Genomic DNA, 14476 nt, shown 5'->3' with positions numbered 1-14476 from the left:
TTTCATAAACCGTAATAAGTAGAGAGTTGAAATTTTCACAGAATGTGAACAAACCGCTATTACAACAAATAATTAAAATCTCAAAATGGACGCTATGAAATTTGAAAACAATGGTACGGAACCCTTCGTGTGCAAGTCCGACTCGCACTTGACCGATTTTATTAAACCATAAGAATAACTCACAGGACACCTCCAAAGTTTTGGAGTCGGCACTTTTACCGACTTGGTTCTGAACTTCGCACTTCACAGACGCCTCATTGTGCCTGCGGGATACATTTGATATGACCTGCAACAACATTAAACATTAAGTGTAAAGCATGTAACGCACCTACTGAAGTGGGAGCGGAGGGGACGAAGTCTGATCGGGGAATTTCCTTTATATTAAAGTTTTACCATAAAGTCGTATCTCAAGGGTAAAAAGGAACCCTTATAGGATCACGTCGTTGTGTGTTTGTCTGTCGTGTGTCAAACCCCGTTAAGGGAATCTAAATCCATAAGAACCAGGTCAAAAAGTTATTGGGTTAACCAGGTCGAAATGGGAAAATTAGCTCATCTGTGATTCTAAATCCTTGCAGATTCTGAGCAAATCGCTAAACCAAATTCGACGTTTTTTTCAGCTCAAAATTTAATTTTCTTTAATTTTGATAGGAGTAAAAATTTCTGTACGGTGTACCATTCAGATGTTATAGGCCAAAAACTGAAAAAATGGCGAAATATTGTGGATTTTTAAACGGCTTTGTGTAAAGCTTAGTTTGAGTTGCCAGAAAAGACGATACGCCTCGACTCCACTTCATTCTGTCGATGTGTATTGCGCCTTATAACGTCTTCTTGCCAACATCGTATTTACTGAACCCATGGGATGCTCCCGAAATTCTTACATGGTCGGTTCGGTTTTTTAAAAAGCCTTATTTTTAGGGTTCCATACGTTCAAATAAAAAAACGGAACCCTTAAAGGATCCACTTGTGTGTCTGTCTGTCTCCTCATCTGTTAAGTTCGTCCAGTCGATTTACTTGAAATTTGGTACATTAATATGTACCAAATCTGTGACTCAAATACGGTCATGGCGGACGAAGTCACGAATATCAACGAGTATAAAATAAAAATTCACAATCTTTCTACAGTCGGGCTTATAATAAAGAAGATAGAATGCCGCATATAGTCATAATATTATCTAAACCACGGCTTAGTACTCTTAGTAGACTCATAATAGCCTACGGAACACAATATCGCCTAGCGCAGAGCTGTTCAAAAATTTACGCTGCAGCATATTTTCAAGTTTTTTCACGCGGGAGTACCTACCTACATCTGCAACGTGCATTTTACATAAGCCTTGCAGGAGATGGGCATACTTATCTGTAGGCACCTAGCTACATTCACCCTCTCATAAGACGTGAAGATTATTTTCTCTTAGATAGGTATTTCATACTATCACTACTAAATTTTATAAATGCGAAAGTGTTTCTTTGTTGGATTGTATTTCAATCGTAGCAACCCCCTGCCAGACACTCTTAAGGCCGATTCACACCAAGCACGTACACGTGACACGTGCGTAGTGACGCGCGTAAATCCCTAACACACCGGGTTACGCATACGTCCACGCTTTACGCAAGCGGTGTGTTTAATACAGTTCCATACATACGCAATGGTACGCGCTACGTCTACGCTTACGCAGCCTGTGTGAACGAGCTATTAAACTTTAAACTTCAAAGGCGTCTGGCAGGGCGTTGCCACGACACTAAAAGTCTGGCAATGAATGACATGATTTCTAATACCTACTATTTCGAAAAAAAATAAAAAAATTAGATTTTATACCTTGACGTAAGATTTTTTACACATTATCTCCCAAAGCCACCATGATCCAAACTTCATAGTCGCTGATCGTTCCTCTCCGTTTTGGAGACAATACGCAGAGAAACTTTCAGCTTTTATAAAATAACGAAGGTCTGGCACACGCTGGCTCTCTCTCTAAAATTATTGACTTACCAATTCATTGTTCTTCGCAGTAGGCACTTGTTCATTGTTAAGGTACCAACGATAGGTGAGGTTGCTTGGATTAGCTGTTGCTTGGCATCCTAAGATAAGAATTAGGTTTATGAGTATCAGTGATACTATACAGTGTGCTCAGTCATATAGAGCACTAATTGAAGAACGTGAAAAAAAACTGAAAACTTGGTTTTTTTAAAGATATTTTTGTTTCACCTTAGGCATATGCATGAGGAGCTCCTTAAGTCAATAAATGGCAGTAACTTATAAATTATCAGGGTTATTGAGTTGAAATAAATTACTTTTTATTACATGTTAGTTACGATTATTTTTAACCCCCGACCCAAAAAGAGGGGTGTTATAAGTTTGACGTGTGTAATTGTGTATCTGTGTATCTGTGTTTCTGTGTATCTGTGTATCTGTGTATCTGTCTGTGGCATCGTAGCTCCTAAACTAATGAACCGATTTTAATTTAGTTATTTTGTTTGAAAGGTGGCTTGATCGAGAGTGTTCTTAGCTATAATCCAAGAAAATCGGTTCAGCCGTTTGAGAGTTATCAGCTCTTTTCTAGTTACTGTAACCTTCACTTGTCGGGGGTGTTATGTTAAAATGTGATCAATGTACTACATACTCTAAGTCTAATACTACCAGTCGTTTTAGTAAAATAAATAAAAAAAAATGTACAATCATAACTAATAATAAAAAATACATATTAAAGATTTCGTCATCAGCAAAGGACCGTGGACTAAATTGACTAAAGGCACTCTAGGGCTGCGATAGTCAGAGAATTTTTGATATTCCATCACCATATAAGCGTCCACAGCTGGACATAGGTCTTTCCAAGAGCGCGCCACCAAACACTGTCCTCCGCCTTCCTCATCCACCCACTCCTCGCCATCCATTCATTCCTCATGGTCCAGCGTGGTGGTGATTCCTGGTCATTGGTCCAGCGTGCTGAAGGTACGAAGGAAGAAATAGGTACCTATACTTGTTTCTTACCAACAACTAAAGCATCTCCTTCGTGTATCCTGCCATTTGTAGATCTTGATTTGATTACAACCCTCACTTTCGGTGCGTATTGTATCTAGAACAAAAGAGTTTTTAAAATATCGTCGATCATATTATTTACTAGCTGATGCCCGCGACTTTGTTCGCGTGGATGTAGGTTTTTAAAAATCCCGTGGGAACTCTTTGATTTTCCAGGATAAAAAGTAGCCTAGGTGCTAATCCAGGGTATAATCTATCGCCATTCTAAATTTCAACCCAATCCGTCCAGTATTTTTTGCGTAAAGGAGTAACAAACATACACACACACACACACACACACGCACACACATACACACAAACTTTCGCCTTTATAATATTAATTGTGATATTATTAGTGTGAAGTGTGAAGACCCAGAGAAATTCACATACATGAACCCTGAACTTTTATTGAGAAGTCCTCTAAAAAGGAAACATTTACGCCCTGTTTCAGCTACGAGTAGCATCCAGCCAATCAGATTCTTAAAAGATGGCGTGATAATTTTTCACGTCATCTATGAAGAATCTGATTGGTCGATTGAACATATCTCCACTCTACTTAAGTTCCAACTTAGCCCAGTTCCATCTAAGACTGCATTCACACTCAGCACTAGGTGAGATTGCAGTCAAAGATAACTTGTATCGGAATAAAAAAATAAAAATGTACAAATCAGACCGTTTTCCCCATAGCCTCAACAAATGCAGATATCTCAACAAAATACAATTAAGAATTTTTACGAGAGCACAAAACAGAACTGAGTCGTTTTCTCATTTAATTTTTCTCGCATTTCCCTGGAGCCTGAGTCTGCAGAATATCTTGTAATTGGATTGTTATGCTACATCCGAACTGAGAAACTCCAACTGCTGTATAAAATAACTATTATTAAGCTCACATCCAGCTGCTAATTTTGCGGAATTCTAATGAGTTTTAGAGGAAATTAGACATCTAAGTATATACAAGACCCCCCGCCCCCCCGACCCAAAAAGAGGGGTGTTATAAGTTTGACGTGTGTATCTGTGTATCTGTCTGTGGCATCGTAGCTGCTAAACTAATGAACTAATTTTAATTTAGTTTTTTTTTTGGTTGAAAGGTGGCTTGATCGAGAGTGTTTTTAGCTATAATCCAAAAAATTCAACGGTTCAGCCGTTTGAAAGTTATCAGCTCTTTTCTAGTTACTGTAACCTTCACTTGTCGGGGGTGTTATAAATTTTTATTTTACACTTGTTCTCATATTATTTATGCAATTCTGAGTAATTAGGAGTAATTAGTAGGTACTTAGGTACCTAGAGACCAATGATTACTGCAGTATGCAAAACTGGATAGCATAATACTCGTTTGATAGCATTCAAGGGTTCAATGAGTTGTCTAGACGAAGCCCTAGACTAGTATTAAACTCCTGAATAAAACCATTAACACACCCCATCGTTACTTCAACTTCTTATGTTAAAGTACCCTATAGCTACAAATTACATGTTTTAAGCTGCGATAAGCTTTATCCATGTCTACAATCAAAAGGCTTCTAAGGAATAATTCTTCATGCTTTCATATGGATTCTTTGATTAAGGGAACCCAAGGCAGATAAACTGTCCTTAACCCTTTAGCTTTATACAATACTAGCGTATGCCCGCGACCTCGCTCGCGTGGTCTGCTCAAATTTCGAAAAACGTCATACCAAATTTCAGTCCGGTCCGTCCAGTAGCTTGAGCTGTGCTCTGATAGATCAGTATTAGTCTGTCAGTCAGTTAGTCAGCTTTTCCTTTCATAAATATAGATTAGCTGACCAGCCCCGGCTTCGCTGGAGTGCAATTTTTGAAAATCGATGAGAAGATGGGATTTCCAAAAATCCTGATTTTGCTCGAAAGCCCAAATAAGGTAAGGTATAAAGTAACTTGAAAAATGACGGATTTTTATCAATATTTCATTCGCTGGAACCTTCTTGGAACTAGAGGTTTTTAATCCTGAAACAAGTAATTCTTCACAAATATAACTTGAAAATGATGGACTTTCATAAACGTTCATCCTCAATGTAACCCTCTTAGGGCTTAAAATTTCCAAAAGTCCTTTCTTAGTAGGCACCTACATCTTAAAAAACGTACCTACTTTCAAAATTTCATGTTTCTACCCCTAGCGGTTTTGGCTGTGCGTTGGTAGATCAATCAGTAACTGATTTCTATAGCAGGATCCTTATACGACGAACGCGCTTGTTAACAAAGATTTTTTAGGAAATTCTTCCCCCAAGGGTATTAAATAAGGGATGAAAGACAAAGCTGGGGTGGGTCAGATAGTCTTTTGATAACCAATTAACAGAATAACCTTTGCAAACATAAGCTTCCCTACAATAAAAGTTCTTGCGTTGTAAAACTTCTCCACATATTTTAGCAACAACCTGGCAACAACTAAAATCAGTTTAAAACGATAAATCAGCAAAACAAAGTTTATTCAAATGTAGGCAATTCAAAAAGGATTATTTGAAAGGGAAATTCTCGGGGTCAACCACATAGAATTTAAAACAACCTAATAGAAATAGTATTTGTTGAATTCAATACTAAAACAGTGTAGTTCTTTTGAAAAGAATCTCTAAACTAAAATGAAAGGCCTGAATATGCGGAAGAGGATAGCATTAGATGTTAATTTGGAAATTGTGTATAGCACAAAACTAGCGACAGTGCGTCATCAATTTTAAGCAACGCAAATCCTCATACTATAGTATTATAATTAATGTGAAAGTGTGTCTATTTGTCATGGCCTAACTAAAGGCCGATTCACACCAAGTACGTACACGTGACACGTTACGTCTACGCAAACGTTCACGCCACGTAAGCGGTATGCCATGTCTCATACAGTTCCATACATTACAAGTTACAACGCGACGCAATGGTACGCGCTACGTCTACGCTTACGCAGCCTGTGTGAACGAGCTGTAATCCTTCCACAAACTAAGCTGATACATAGCTCCATGAACCTACTGATACCTTACTAGACACCCACGCGGAAACGCTTATTCACCACTTCTATTCTGAACTTATTTTAAACTCTGTGGTTAACCACAACTAGAAACATACTTAACATTCTACATGATCAGGTATTCTGCCAGCTTTATTTTTAGTAAAATGCAAAAATAATGAAAATAGGCAACGTAGGTATATTTTTTTAACATAATGTACGGTCGGCCTCAGAAATCGAGTAGCAATTCCGCGAAACTATTGCATCAAAAACCTGTCGCACTTATGACCTTTTTCCATAAACACGCCACACACACCAAACGCATGCGCATAACCGTGCCACGCAAATATGATCATTGATCATTAAGGTGCTAAACGACTTACGGCGTTTGACTGTACATACTATTAGCAGATAATGCTTGCGACTGCGACCGTCGTCTTAGGCAAAGATTTTATGTTTATTAATTATTTTATTAATGTGAAAGTGTGTTTGTCTGTCTGTTACCTTTTCAAAATTGGTACAAAGATATCTTGTTTCCCGAAGACTCACATGTCAAATTTACGGGCTTATTGACGTCATTAACAAGCAAAGCTACCAACTGATGATTAACTATAAATGCATTCACTTAGTAAATAAGTCAGTTCAGTTTAAAACATTATATTTTTGATGAAGATATCTTTCTAGCCAAGTGCATACTCGTAACATAAAACCTAAGTCCATCTAAAACTTTACTAGCAAATAGAAAACGGAATTTGAACACTAAAAAAGTTCCGTCCAACGTAATACACGCTTTGCCGACACTTCCCGAGGGTAGTTGCAAAATTAGAGCCTTACATTGCCTTCTTATTTTCACTTTACTAGTATAAAACCACGACCAAATTCCAGCGGCCCACCCTATTTTTCGACACGATGCTAAACTGCCGCAAGTCGGAAAGTTGTAAGCCTTGTAAAACACAGAGGGTGTGAAACGGTACGGTAACCACTTCTTTCATCATCATCATCACTTTATTACGTCCCAAAATTGGCATACAGATAGCTATTATGACGTAGACATCCTTTAAGAAGGGATTTTTGAAAATTCAACCCCTGAGGGAGTGAAAGCTCAAAGGATTAGCAAGCTGATGGCAATGGGCAGGTCATGTCTGACGTAGAACCGACGGCCGATGGGACAGACCTGTTCTGGAGGGGAGACCGCGTATCGGCAAGCGCAGAGTGGGACGACCTCCAGCACGCTGGACCGATGACCTGAAGAATGTGGCGGGGAGCGGGTGGATGAGGAAGGCGGAGGACCGTGATTAGTGGTGCGCTCTTGGAAAGGCCTATGTCCAGCAGTGGACGCATGCAGGTTGATGGAATGGAATGGAATGGAGCAATCGCCGAGTTTCTTGCTGGTTCTTCTCGGTAGGAAAGGCATTCCGAACCAGTGGTAGATGCTTTTGACGATTCAAAAGAACTTGTAAAAGTCTAATTGAATAAAAATATTTTGAATTTTGAATTTTTGAATGGAAGGGAGTAAAAAGAGTTTGAAATTTTTGAGTCCACGCAGACAAAGCTAATAATATGGCGCGCGGCCATAAGCTAGTGGTTGATACAGTCATAGCAAGGCCATGAGTGTCTGAAAATCTCTATAAATGACCGGGGCAACGCATCAGCGGTACCTCTGGTGCTGCAAATAATCATGGGCGGTGGTAATCACTTAACATCAGGTGACCCGCCTGCTCGTTTGCTCGTATAAAGGAGAAAGTTTGTATGTGTGTGTGTGTGTGTATGTTTGTTACTCCTTCACGCAAAAACTACTGGTCGGATTGGGCTGAAATTTAGAATGGAAATAGATTATACACTGGATTAGCACAAAGGCTACTTTTTATCCCGGAAAATCAAAGAGTTCCCACGGGAATTTTAAAAACCTACATCCACGCGAACGAAGTCGTGGGTATCAGCTAGTTTCTTATTAAAAAAAGTTCAGTAGGCGTCTCCCAATTAACGATGACGATGAAACATTTCGTGTGACCAGTGCTGTACGATAGTCGTAGACCATTTTATACTGGACAACTGTTCGACTATTCGGCGAAAATTCACGGGAAAGACAAAATTTGCGGGCAGGTTTTTCTTCCTTCTGTTTCTATATTTCGTTACGTTTTTCCTTTATCCGTTTATTGGTGGCTTTGGCTTAAGGAGTAATTTATGTGTGCAGCCCGGCACACTTTTATTTTATCTCATTCGATTTTATGTTGCTATCGGTGCAGCTTGCGATCATTTGTTTTTATGGCTACGCTTTACGTTTCGTCTTAATTAGGACTGTTGTCTTTGGATATAGTGACGTGTTGGTTAACCTTATCTGTATCCATATACGAGGAAGAATAAATCGGCCACGAAGGGTTCCGTACCATCGCACAAGAAATGACATTTTTATTTTTATTTTGATGGCGACCATTGTAAAAATTTTATTAGATAGATATACATTATACATACGTTATTATAGCGGCAATAGTTAACACATTGTAACATTGTGAGAAAAGTTTAACTCTCTATCTATGTATAACAGTTCACGAGATACATTCCGCTGACAGACAGACAGCCCTTCTAGCATCAGTTTTCTCCTCAAATAATTTGAGTCAAGAATCTTTAAATCAAGAGTGAATAGGCATCTTCGAGGCAAGCACATTCCATTTCCAAAAGAAAATCTTATAACATGAGATGAACGATTTCATGTATAGATTAGGTTTTAAGCTTTTACCAAAGTTGAGATTTTACCAAACTATCAAAATTGTTTTCATAAGTGACACACAGTCTAAAATTTCAGTCAAAAGGTGGTATAAAAGCTGCCAACACACTTCCAAATATCAAAAATAACTTGGAAAATATCTTAGAAAAGAATGACGTCAATAAGCCACAGCCGCAAGCGGGATTACACATCCAATTTTCGTGGCGAAAGTCTTTGTTTTATATTTCATTTATTTTATGTCAACGCTGAGCGGCTATAGCGAGGGCTTACTATGGCGAAATAAAGGATGAACTTTTAATTTTCAAGGGGATTTTAACAGGGCTCTCTCCGCCACTTACTCCATACAATCGTAGTCCCAATTTCATTTGAATATTAAGCAACCAAAGTCCATGAAATCTTGCAAACATATTCTAGAAACTAATATCTGCGCCTGTGGTGTTTTAGATTTTTCTAAAAATATGTAGTTTTAAAATTACAAGGGCTCAAAGATTTGTATGTGAATTTTAAGACCGCGTAACTTTGAAACCGAATATTTTAACGGAAATCTGGAAAACCACAGGCATAGTTAATTAGTGTAATTGGACTGAAATGTCCGTTCTAATTAAATTAATAAATAAATAAATAAAAATAAAATAAAAAATAAAATAGATATTAGTTCCCGGAACGTTTGTACAAAATTCCAATGAGTATGATTTGGCTAGTATTCCAATGAGAGACGAACTGCGTTTGTATGGAGCGAGTGACGGAGAGACCCCTCTTAAAGGTGAAAGTTTGTGTATATGTGTGTGCGTATGTTTGTTACTCCTTCACACAAAAACTACTGGATGGATTGGGCTGTTTAGAATGAAGACAGATTATACCCTGGATTAGCACATAGGCTACTTTTTATCCCGGAAAATCAAAGAGTTCCCACGGGATTTTTAAAAAACCTACATCCACGCGAACGAAGTCGCGGGCATCAGCTAGTAAGGAAATAATCTGTTGAGGTTGGCAATAATCTATTTATTAAGAAAAGTATGCTATGTTTTTTCGCGGTCTATTAATTATTCATTTGTATTATTTTTTAGCTATTGAAGTTATTTTAATAGGGCACTTTTTATTTTGAAAATTATTAAAAGTGTGTAATAAAAGATCTATTCCATATTACTCGTATTATCATAAGTGCTGATTATTGATATTGAAGAAAAAAAAGATATATCTAACTTAGTTTTGGATCTTGGACATAAAAAGTAGAATAATTAGCAAGATACGTTTAGGTAGGAGTGTAAAGAAGAAACTTAAAATAAAAATTACCTTTAGTTTAACAGTAGCTGATCTATAGGCTCTATCTGCAGTGTTCTGAGCCTGACACGTGTACGTCTGATCGTGGTGGTGCCTTCTTGGACGGAGACGAAGTGTTGATCTGTGTAACATACAAGATAAAGTTGAAAACTAAAACCCGACTACGATCTATTAAATATTATAGTAAAATCTGTTGAATATTATAGTAAAATTGTTTTTCTGTCGCTTGGTATTATATTCTAATGTTGTAGTACATTTGTATTCATGAACGCAGAATTTTCTCCTCTTTCATTTGATATCCCACTCGATACAATAGCAAAAAAAAATTTGGAGACCCCACTTTGGTTGTAACATCCGTCAGGTCGACTTTTTCGTATAAAATGTAGCCTATGTCACCCGGACCTTTACAACGAATCAATTGACACGTCATTCGTCACAATTGGCTTAGTAGTTTAGGTGTTACGATGGATCACACATAAATACAAACCTACATACATACATACAAACATAGTCTGCTAAAATCATAACCCTTTACTTGGCTTTGCCGTAGTTGGGTAAGAAAAGAACATTGAAACATTGAAGTCACGCGTTTTGCTTGTTACCGCCTTGAAATTAAACTTAAAGGTACTTACCGAGCAATGAACCTGCGACCGTCGGACATTTGCTCGGCTGTGTAAGTCACCCCCTGGCTGAGTACACCCCCATCGCTATCCACCCACGTAATCTGCAAACAATCAATATTTTAAGAATTTTCGTTTTTTAATTCCAGTATAAGTTAGCCGTTGTCTCACCTGTTGGTAAGTGATGATGCCAGTCTAAGATGGTAGCTGGCTAATCTGGAAAGGGTATGGCAGCTTCATTATACCCATACCTACCCCTGATCTGTTTCTAAGCGGATTCTTCGCGGATTTTTTGGATTCCGTATCTCAAAAGGAAAAACGGAAATCTGATAGGATCACTTTGTTGTCTGTCTGTCTGTCCGTCTGTCGTGTCCTCTTTAGCTACCAGCTATACTCACGTAGTTAGTCGATGTAAGCCTGACTAGTTTGAAACCCTAAGTCTCTACCGGGACAGGCAGCGAGCCGAGTCCCCATGAAAAAGGACCCCGGATGAATTCGAAACTAGTCGGGCTAGAAAATACGTGAGTATAGGTGGTACATCCTGTACTTAAAACTAACTTACTTCAGCCGCTGGTTTTCCTCCAACAGATACGCATTCCAGCATCACTTCGCTATCTTCCACAGCTTCTAAGACAGGTGCTTTCGTGATCTTCGGGGGCTCAGGTGGCACCAGCACTGTTAGACGAGCAGATTTTGATCGGATTGCCGCTTCACCTTTAAGACAACAAAGGAAGCATGTATTACTTACATACTATGCAGCCGTGATTGCCTAGTACTTTTAATGATCGTAACTTTGAATTCCGTTCAAACGGAAAAACGGAACCCTTATAGGATCACTTTGTTGTCTATCTGTCTGTCTGTACGTCCGTCGTGTCTGTCAAGAAAATCTATAGGGTACTTTCCATTAACCTAGAGTCATTAAATTTGGTAGGTAGGTAGGTATTTTAGCACAAGTAAAGGAATAAATCCGAAAACCGTGAATTTGTGGTCACATCATAAAAAAAAAATTAAAATGTTTTTCAATTTTCAAAGTAAGATAACTATACCAAGTGGGGTATCATATGAAAGGGCTTTACTTTACTTTATTTGTATATTCTAAAACAGATTTTTATTTATTTTTATACATAATAGTTATTGATTTATCGGTCGGAAAAAATACCCGAGTATGGAACCCTCGGTGCGCGAGTCTGACTCGCACTTGGCCGGTTTCTTCACATGAAAATCACTTGCCTGCCGTCTTGTCTGAGGCCTTTAGTGGGAAAGTTAGCTGGGACTTAGTATTAAATGAAATTATGCGGCAAGTTAGTTTTGCGGCCGCGTTGGATTGCGAACGCGACGGGGCTCAAGTTATTGTTCGCGTTTATTATCTGACCGCGAACTAAATTCGGTGGACGTACACCCGGGTATATTGTATAATTCGACAGTTCCAACTTGCTCATTCGTGAAGCTAATGTTTTAGTGCGTAACAAATCTAACCATATTCAAATAAGTCTAGCTTTAGTTTGTACAGGCCAACTTATGCCTCTTATCGTTATAAATCAAGACTGTTCTATGGCCATAAAATTGAGATTTCATTAATGATTATTGCAGATACAAAAACAAGCCTCCAGAATGCTGCGGCAGCATTTGGAATGCCAAAGCAAGGTGAAAGGAAAGGATGCGCCTACGCTTCGCGTCTTTCATAATCACCATCATAGCGATTTGCCTAACAGATTTAGTTCGCGGTCAGATAATAAACGCGAAACAATAACTTGAGCTCCGTCGCGTTACGTAATCTAACTCGGCCGCAAAACTAACTTACCGGCATTGTTTCATTATAATACTAAATCCCAACTAACTTCCCCACTAGGGGAAACGGCAGGCAAGTGATTTTCATATGAAAAATATAATGGCGATAAAATAAAGATTTCATTGATGATCATTGTATGTCCAAAAACAAGCCTCCGGAATGCCTCAGCATCATTCTATCAGTAGTTATCATTCAGTGTTAGAGAGTAGCGAATCATGTTGTGCGGTGCACGTTAGGATAAACCAACAAAATCACAAAACGTGGCGCGGAAAATCCTTGAAAAAAAACCGGCCAAGTGCGAGTCAGACTCGCGCACTGAGGGTACCGTACTCGGGTATTTTTTCCAACATTTTGCACGATAAATCAAAAACTATTATGCATAAAAATAAATAAAAAACTGTTTTATAATGTACAGGTAAAGCCCTTTCACATGATACCCCACTTGGTATAGTTATCTTATTTTGAAAATTGAAACATATTTTAATTTTTTTTTAAATGATGTAACCACAAATTCGCGGTTTTCAGATTTATTCCTGTACTTGTGCTATAAGACCTACCTGCCTGCCAAATTTCATGATTCTAGGTCAACGGGAAGTACCCTATAGGTTTCTTGACAGACACGACGGACAGACAGACAGACAGACAACAAAGTGATCCTATAAGGGTTCCGTTATTCCTTTTGAGGTACGGAACCCTAAAAACTTAACCCGATTTTTTATAAACCAAATTTAATATTGTCTAAAATAAACTTATGTGCGCTGACGAACAGCGGCGGAGAGTTTAAAAATTGTTGCTGCGGTGGGAACACAAACATAGTTTGTCCGGAAGTTCCCAACAAAATAATCTACGGCGCGCAAATTCGGCCAGTATTTCGCCAGTTCATGAAGAGTTATTAAAATTTAATCTTTCTACTCGGTGCACCTATTGTTGTGAAAGAATGGTGTTCAATGTATAAACAGCAGTACAGAGTTTCGAGTTTGAGTAGGAAAAATTTGGAATTTTATCCATACTTTATATTATAAATGTGAAAGTGTGTCTGTCTGTCTGCTACGTTTTCACGGCCCAACAGTGTAACCGATTCTGACGAAACGTACGGGTTAGCTTTTATCCTGGGGACGGACATAGGCTACTTTTTATCCCGGAAAATCAAGGAGTTCCCGCGAGATTCCTAAAGACCCACCCGCTTAACTGATTTGTATGAAAGGTACCGAAGTAGCTTGCGTCCCTGTAATCGAAATAGGCAACTTTTTATCCCGGAAAATTAAACAGTTCCCACGGGATCCATAAAAATCTATATCCACGCGGACAAAGTCGCGGGCATCCTCTAGTAATTTCTAAATTTGGTCGGGTCTGCATGCATGCAGGCGAGCGATTTAGGGTTCCCGTACAATGCCGTGTAGGAACCAATCGTATGGGTTTGATAAGAAAAAAACTTATAGCCCGCTTCCATCTTAGACTGCATCATCACTTACCACTTATCACCATATTGTGAGATTAAAGTCAAGTGATAAATAAAAGATTCGAATGAAGGAAACCGCAGGAGAACCAACGCAAAAAAAAAATCAAAAATGCTGAAAGCCCAAATACCAATTTATTATTAAACTAGCTGATGCCCGCAGCTTCGCCCGCGTGGATTGGTCAGATCCCCTGCAGCATCAGGATTGAGGAGTTAGACTCCAAATTTTTTATGAAACAATGTCGCGAAGTTCCTCTATCGATTAAAAAAGAAATGACGCAAATCGGTTCAGAAATCTCGGAGATTTCGGTGTACATAGGTAGAAAAACACAACTCCCTTTTTGAAAGTCGGTTAAAAAAGTAGCCTATGTTACTCCCTGGTCAATTCTCTACTTGTCTGTGAAAACCCCGTCAAAATCAGTTCAGCCGTTCCCAAGATTAGCCTTTTCAAACAGACAGACAGACAGACAGACAGATAGACAGACAAAAATTTTAAAAACGTGTGATTCAGTTATAGTATCGTTCAAATAATCATATGACCTTAATATGCGGTAGTTATTTCGAAATTACAGACAGACACTCCAATTTTATTTATTAGTAAGTATAGATAATAACGAATTTCTATACAAACTTTCATTATCTATTAAGTAAACC

The 14476-nt window shown here is 38.5% G+C and overlaps 1 protein-coding gene across 1 annotated transcript in view; it reads right to left on the bottom strand.

Annotated features, from left to right (window-relative positions):
• The window catches only part of LOC123878010 (irregular chiasm C-roughest protein-like), a 96708-nt gene that overhangs the window by 34338 nt on the left and 47894 nt on the right, over positions 1–14476 (bottom strand). The window contains exons 5-10 of the mRNA XM_045925027.1: positions 11140–11291; positions 10590–10681; positions 9970–10078; positions 2984–3068; positions 1985–2073; positions 184–286 (exon numbers count right to left, since the gene is read on the bottom strand). Coding sequence (XP_045780983.1) covers positions 184–286; positions 1985–2073; positions 2984–3068; positions 9970–10078; positions 10590–10681; positions 11140–11291 — 630 coding nt within the window. The remainder of the gene's footprint in view (positions 1–183; positions 287–1984; positions 2074–2983; positions 3069–9969; positions 10079–10589; positions 10682–11139; positions 11292–14476) is intronic.

The sequence above is a fragment of the Maniola jurtina genome, chromosome 25 (assembly GCF_905333055.1).
Source record: "Maniola jurtina chromosome 25, ilManJurt1.1, whole genome shotgun sequence".
Lineage (NCBI taxonomy): Eukaryota > Metazoa > Arthropoda > Insecta > Lepidoptera > Nymphalidae > Maniola > Maniola jurtina.
Note: the sequence above shows the minus strand (reverse complement) of the source record. Positions and strands in the feature narration are given on the sequence as shown.